Genomic DNA, 7,830 nt, shown 5'->3' with positions numbered 1-7,830 from the left:
TCCTCCTCCTCCTCCTCATCCACCCCTCCTACTAACCACTGCTACAGAAGCTGCAGGAAACACTGTCAACAAGACTAATTCAACCACTACACTTCCGGTTGCTCCTTTCAGCATAAAGCCTCTGCTGCAGGGCAAGGATAGGCTCTGCTGTTACAGGCATGAAGTGTTTCTGAAACGATAAATCAGATTAGAGCTGGGCAATAAAACAATATTGATGAGTATCGCAGTATAATCTTAATTAATAGCAATATAACAAGGGTCCAATATATCATAATAATGTTGGTGCATTGAGGAAGCACAGCAGGTCAGATTACGTAAGATAGTTTGATAAATTGTTTTGTTGTATATTAGGTGTTTGTTGTTGTTCTCTCAACATAAAGAAGAGTTTAAAACTACAACCTTGTACAACCAATGTAACAATGGTCTGACAAATAAGAATAATGCTCACACATTGAATAAACACAGGGACCAGGTCAGATTATAAAGTTAAATAAATTGTTTTGCTGTATATTAGGTTTTTGTTGTCGGATGTAGTTTAAAACTACAACCTTCACTCTGAAGTTTAAAAAAAAGGCAAAGATATAAAGACGTGACATTTACCGTGATAATTATTGATTTTGACTAATGTGCATTTTTATCTTGATATAATTTTTGCCATATCATCCAGTCCTTAGTCAAATTGAAGTATTATTTTGTCAAGTATTCTGTTTTATATATAAATTGAATAGCTTTAATCTCTTACTATAACACAGTCAATTTAAATACATTACCTTGGGTCTGGCAGATTTGCAATGGGCATTTTCACACATTTTCTAATATTTCATGCTCTGCATTAGTCATTAGTTAGTTGCATGAATTACGTTACTCAATTTAAGATTTGTTTGTGTAAAATGCAAATAGAAATGCAACAGGTTAACATACTCAAATTCAGTTGTCAGTCTCCTAGTAGTGTGCATGCTGCTGTTACACTGGCACATGGGTTAATGACACACTTGGACATTGACTTAGGTTAATATTTAAACCAGGGAGGCCTGGCCCCTCATCAAGTTGTGCTCAGAGCATTGATCGTGAGACTGAAGGGGAGAAAATGCTTTTATATTGAAGGAGCAGGTATGCGCTTCCTCTCCTTTGCCTCCTGTCTCCATGTGACTTGATGCTGCTGGTGTTTTAGCGCCTCAGACAAAAGCTTCTTTTCGTGGGAAAACACGAGGATCGTAACAAAAGGCAAACACACACGTAAAGACAACATGTGACCGTTTGGTAGATCGTCCAGCAAATGTCCAACAAAAACACCATCAAACACCCAGTGAAGTCAAATACAACGCTTCTGTGTCAAGTGGAAAAAACGGGTGTGATCTAAGTGGTTTAAATAATGAATGGAGGTTTACCACCAGCCACACACACACACACAGAGAGAGAGAGAGACCAATACATATTGTTCATGTTTTCTCTATAATAAAGAAAATATCATATATAATCATATACTAATAAGCACTCTTAATTTATGTTGGAATTACAAGAGTATTATGTTGTATAGTGAGTACACTGTATACTGCAGTACTGGATACTGTAAGACGATCAATAACTTTTACTTCCTGGAACAGACAATCGCAGTATCAGGTTAAATAGAGAGTTAGCTGACAGTCTCTTTAAGCATATCAATATAAATATACTGACAACATGAGAGTTCAAAAAGTCTTAAATCTGCTTTACGTTTGAACTAATAATTCCGCTCTTTAAAACTACTACTTCCGGCGCATTCAAATTTTAGGCTAACGTTAGCTTACTAGTTAGCTCGTGGCTCAAGCTAGCAAGCTACAGCTATTATTCCTTTCATAAATGGTTATTTTGCTATCGATGATACATTTATCACCATAAACCTGAACCAGCTTTCAAGTAAGCAATGTTTTTTTTTTCTTAATTTGACGTTAAAAGACATGTTCTGCCCTGTATTACAGTTAAATTAGCACATTCATTCATACCCACTGATTATTGACTATATCAAGTCTGTTTTTGTATTTTATTTACAACCATAGGCTCTGAGACATAAATGTATGTGTTGTCTTGTTTTAAAAACTGAGTTGGATAAAAATATAAAGAGACAAGAGTAGAGGCTAACTTACCTCAGAGGCTCTTTGATGAGATGAGCTGCACAGGAGCAGATCTACAGTCATACACGAGCTGATGATGGATGAGGTCATCACTGGGACATACTTTATATACTGTCTATAACTGGGAGACATTTTATATACTGTCTATAACTGGGAGACAATTTATATACTGTCTATAACTGGAAGACATTTTATATACTGTCTGTAACTGGGAGACATTTTATATACTGTCTATAACTGGAAGACATTTTATATACTGTCTATAACTGGGACACATTTTATGTACTGTCTATAACTGGGACACATTTTATATACTGTCTATAGCTGGGAGACATTTTATATACTGTCTATAACTAGGACACATTATATACAGTCTATAGCTGGGACACATTTTATATACTGTCTATAACTGGAAGACATTTTATATACAGTCTATAGCTGGGACACATTTTATATACAGTCTATAACTGGAAGACATTTTATATACTGTCTATAGCTGGGACACATTTTATATACTGTCTATAGCTGGGAGACATTTTATATACTGTCTATAGCTGGGACACATTTTATATACAGTCTATAGCTGGGAGACATTTTATATACTGTCTATAGCTGGGACACATTATATACAGTCTATAGCCGGGCCTGGGACACATTACACAGTTCTGTTTACAGTTGAAACAGCCAATCCACTGCCTGGCCGTCTGGATCACCACAGGGGGGCGGTATTAGTCCTGGATCAGCAGACACTGATCAGGTTCATGACAGTGACAATTAGTAAGATGGGTTAATCATGACAGAGCAAAGTGTATTACTGGGCAGTGGAGAAAATAAAACTCTACACTACAGCTCACAGTAATTTTTTCTAAAAGGCTTGTTGTGATACAACACGATCAGAAAAAACATCATCCCAACTATGGACATAAACCATTCAATGAATATAATACACCTGGAATACTATTCATTGTCATTTATTATGTCTGCTCAACATTGTCATATAAAATGATTTCTTAACAGCAATTCTTGCATAGCTGTGCTTTAATGTACAGTGATATATAATACAAAGTTAAAAATCAAAGGTCCATAGAAAGCACAAATTACAGAGGTATAAATGTATAGATACCAGGAAGTGTACAGCCAATCTCCATCTTTTCTGTGATTTCGGATGCAAGTGTGAGACGGTAGTCAGCGCCCAGAAAAGCTTCTAAGCTGTTTGATCTGATCCAACACCAGTTTATGGTTAGTGGCTGATTCCTTTTGTGAAGTTAGCAGCAAAAAAAGAATAAACCTGACAAGACTGTACTGTCCAAGTGTAATCGTTACTGACAACGTGCTATTCACTCACACACTTTCAAATGATTTAAAGAGAAAAAGCAGGTCTTAATTGCATGTGTTGCTTCCTGTGCTTCACTGTTTCACAATGTTTATTCTCACAGGACAGGTGCACCATATGGAGATCGAAGGATCGGCATTAATCACTTGAAATCCTCCCTAGAAAGCACAAGTCTACAGAGGAAGGAAGAATTAACCGGAGGGTAAGGCTAATTGTGTTCTACAATGTGCTGATCATTTTGTGGACAAACCTGAATTAGCTTTAAATTAAATTATCATTAAAGGACTCATCAAATCACAGTTTTAATAATGAATCAAGCTAAGAAAACAAATATACAATTCAAGCAATATCTGATACTGATATGGCTTCATAACAGCAGACTGGCATTATCAGATTAGCATAGTTGTTTAAAGCAATGAATAGACTGTAAGAAGTATCACTACTCAGAGTCCTGCACAAGCCCTACTGAGTATGTGTGCATGTAAGCACAGTGAGACTCTCTGAAGCTACAGTGTATACGTCAGTCATCAAAGTCTGGGATATCATCATAGGAGTAGCCTGGGTAGCCCTTTGACGCATAGTAAGCTATCCGGAGGTGGTAAATCCCAGGCAGGAAAACCAGGATCCCAATGATGAGGACAGGCACAGTCCGGTCTGTGTGCTGAAAGAGAGAAAAGATTTGACACATTTATTTAATGAAAATAAAAATCGTATTTGTTCCGCTGTTAGAAATAAAACAGAGTATTAGGGCTCCTTAAAAGAAAAAAGTGAAGAGGTCTTGAGAATAAAGTTGTAATTTTAGGCTATGTGTCAATTTAGAGGGGGAATACCCGAAGATCAGCCTGCATGTGTTAAAATGAGGAATATGGAGCATCGTGTAAATCATTAACATCATAAACAATGAAATACTCATCAGCACCACATGATCATAAGTATTAGGACATTCAAAATAAACAAGAAACTGTGCAAGAAACAGAATCTATTCTGAAGAAGAAACCACACAGACACGGAGGAAGTTTCCTCTTTAAAGGAGGAAGACATGTTTGGTAGTAGCCCACTGCAGGGTTATCATATATGTGTGTTGTATTCAAAGGGGTTTCATAGTTTCTCAAGAAATAATGAGAATGTATAAAGATTTTTGAACCAGACGAAGTGGACCTCCAGAAAACACTGGTTCTGGAAAATAATAAAAAATGACTTTTTTCTCAAGTACAACTTTATTCTCAGAATATCATGATGCTATTCTCGAAATCTCAGAATTTGTTCTCTTCATCGTGGCCAAAATTAATACTTCATTGTGGAAACATACTCACAGTGACTCCAAAGTATCCAGCCAGGAGAAGGGCACCAATGATGATTAACAGAGAGCCAATTAAGAAGAGGACTGTGGCGAGAGCGATGGCTTTGTACGGGACTTTGGGTGGGCTCCTTTTGAACTGGAGAGGAGGAGAAATATTTAATTGGAGCACATTTCTCAGACACAGCAGGCTTTGTGGAGCGCTGCCTGTTTCCCCACTTATACTGTAGAAAGGCAAATTTAGTCACTCTCATGATGCTCTGGAGCTTCTGAGAGAAGTCCAAGTACATGTCTGGTTGTCAGATATTTGCTATTAAAAATGGAACTGACTTCAACAGTAGTGGATCTGTCATGTTACAATTCTCATTTCCCTCTTTCATTTGTTTTAATTGTTTAAATATCCATAAGATTATATATTTGTGATTTTAAGTACCAACAACCATCTCAATATTGTTTTACATTGTCTCTGATGGAGCAAACACATATACACATCACATTTACCTTATTGTTACTGCTCATGAAAGGAGCAGTGTACTTACACATATTATTATATTATATCATTTATTACCTGTGGAGAATTATCCTGGACTGTAGTGTGAACAGCTCTGCCAGAAAGCTTGAATCACAAAGACCCACTGTTGTGTACAGGCAGCTATTTGAATTCTCCTTACAGAATGTGTTTACGTGACAGATCAATTTTCTACAAATCAATACACTGCCCAAACTACAACTTAAATTATTCATGTCATTGTCATGTTATTTAAGCAAATAGAATGTTTTCACATTCAAACCTTCAGGCTCAGGTTGTTTATTAGTCATCCTGAGTTATTATTGCCACATGAAAACACTAATAACCTTGTCTGTAGCTTTTTGAAGAATGAGCAGAAAAATATCACCTTGCGCCTGGAGACTACACATTTATAACAAAGTAACCTGTGTTAGAAACTGGGGACTTGGAAAATAACCAATTTTAAAGACCCATTGGAGGTTGTGGGAAAGGTAGGCTCTGTCGTGGCTAAGGCTGGGCAATAAAACAATATTAATAATTATCACAATACAAATTACATCACTAGTAATATAATAAAGGTTCAATATGTGTATATATATAAATATTTTAATTAACTAATTACATGTACAGCTGTTACATATTTATAAATTGACTTTGAGTTTTTTTTCCTACTCTTTCAGACTTTCTCCACATAACTAACCCTCTCTTCCAGATAACTTATTTATTTACTTATGAATTGAATTTCATATAAGAACAGCCAATGTAGACTTTGTAGATCATCCATCATTCTCTACTTTATCTCATGGAACAGAGGATGTCAGGGTTCACAATAAAAGCAACAGCAGAAAACAAAATAGATCAACACATGGGACAAATGTGCCTCTCGTCCTCTGAATTCATGAAATCATCCAGTTTCCACAGTCAAAGGTAAGACTCCTAATCTCAGCTGGGCACATTGAGATCTTTGCTTTTCAGACAGATTATAAACAAGATGTTTCTCTGTATCAAATTCAAGTCCTCCGATCTTATGCAATACAAAATCCCTGAAGTCACTCTGGAGTTAATTATTCATCATTTTAAGCCTAGATTAGCTGTTTTAAACTTATGATGATGATGCTGAAGTGGATGAACTACGACCTTCAGTCAATCATGACAATGAGCCAATCCTTGCACATTAAAAACAGAATCATGTCAGATTATAAATGATATTATGATTCTGGAAACACTGACTGCGTTGGTCCTGTGTCATGAACACAGATTGTGATGACACATTGTGAGCAGCACCACGCAGCGGGTCTTACCTGTAAGTCAATGTAGCCGTCATCATCGGAGGCTAACCTCGAGTACCTGACTTTGTTGCTGGGAGTCCCGTTGGACACGACGCTACGAGCGGGCATCTTTATCTTGTTACAGCTTTTCTATGTGAAGCAGCTCCGCTACAGATGCACTAACGACCCGGCGGCCATTACACCGTCCAGTAACAAGCTGTCGGTGTCGGAGTCAGTCAGATATGACACCAGGACCGCTGCTTAAAATACTATTTATGAGGAGATCACAGCGACTGCTGAGCTACAATCATGGGACTTCCGTGTTTCCAATACGCATGCGCACAACGTAGTGCGACACCGGAAATAGAAAACTAACTTCAGTGTTTATCCAATGTTACATTTTAAATGTTCTCCATGCGATTTAATTTAAATTACTTTAAATGGATCATATGAATAAGAATTGATCAAATATATTTCACTGACGCACCGACTGGATTTATTTACCCAGTGGTGATTTGCACGGCTCCACATCGGCCACAGGAGGGCGCAGTCGGGTGTTATGAGATGACCAGTCGGTCAGGGTGAGCAGCAGATGTCACTCTGGTGTCATCTCACTGTGGATGTTCATTTCCTCAGCTTCATAATCACACCGTGTTCTCACAGGATTAAGTTTCTGTCCAGCCTGCAGATTTATGATACGACTTCATGAAACAGCAGGCCACCCCCAAACACTCACAGTCTTGCCGCAAAGACAGTTTTTAGCCACAGAGATTCAATCAGATATTTCACACAAAACGTAAAGTGACCAACACCTTATCCTTAACCCTAACAATGACCAATCCATGCTTAAGCCTGACCTTAACCTAACCACAATCTGACCCCTGACCTTAACCAGGAGCTCAGACACGATGATTTGCCTCAATAGGACCAGGCTAGTGGTTCCCATGAGGTCTACTGGTCCTGACATGCTCAGTGTTTATGCTGGAAAAGGTCCTAAAGAGGTAACAAGAACGACTACACAAACATACACACACACACACACACACACACAGACACAAACACAGACACTGTCTTCCTGCCAAGGTTGGTTTAGCCACAGAGATTCAGTCTGATATTTCACACATGATTGAGTTTTATTCACTACGTGTGCATGGACATTTATTTAGAGAGAAACTGTGAGTATTCAGACACTGAGTCCACGAGATGAAAATCATATACCATTATATCATTATACAAAATCAGCTGTTTATCTTTTCATTAATACACTTCTTTGATATCCAATAATATTAATTGGTACACATTTTTGTTTATTT

At 37.5% G+C, this 7,830-nt stretch overlaps 1 protein-coding gene across 1 annotated transcript; it reads right to left on the bottom strand.

Annotated features, from left to right (window-relative positions):
- Positions 1-3,066: 3,066 nt before the first annotated feature.
- tmem230b (transmembrane protein 230b) lies at positions 3,067-6,865 on the bottom strand. The gene is made up of 3 exons (XM_020093568.2): positions 6,551-6,865; positions 4,758-4,880; positions 3,067-4,105 (listed from the first exon to the last, which is right to left on the bottom strand). Exons 1-3 carry the CDS (start codon positions 6,644-6,646, stop codon positions 3,965-3,967), a joined length of 360 nt encoding a protein of 119 aa, XP_019949127.1. The 5' UTR covers positions 6,647-6,865; the 3' UTR covers positions 3,067-3,964.
- Between the last annotated feature and the right edge of the window lie 965 nt (positions 6,866-7,830).

The sequence above is a fragment of the Paralichthys olivaceus genome, chromosome 4, assembly GCF_024713975.1.
Source record: "Paralichthys olivaceus isolate ysfri-2021 chromosome 4, ASM2471397v2, whole genome shotgun sequence".
Lineage (NCBI taxonomy): Eukaryota > Metazoa > Chordata > Actinopteri > Pleuronectiformes > Paralichthyidae > Paralichthys > Paralichthys olivaceus.
This window is presented reverse-complemented; position numbering and strand designations above follow the sequence as displayed.

Coding starts and splice junctions, on each gene's coding strand:
- tmem230b (XM_020093568.2), bottom strand. CDS start 6,646: ATGCCCGCTCGTAGCGTCGTGTCCAACGGGACTCCCAGCAACAAAGTC. Junction 4,881..6,550: donor ACGGCTACATTGACTTACAG/GTAAGACCCGCT, acceptor CCTCCTCTCCAG/TTCAAAAGGAGCCCACCCAA. Junction 4,106..4,757: donor CTGGATACTTTGGAGTCACT/GTGAGTATGTTT, acceptor TCTCTCTTTCAG/CACACAGACCGGACTGTGCC.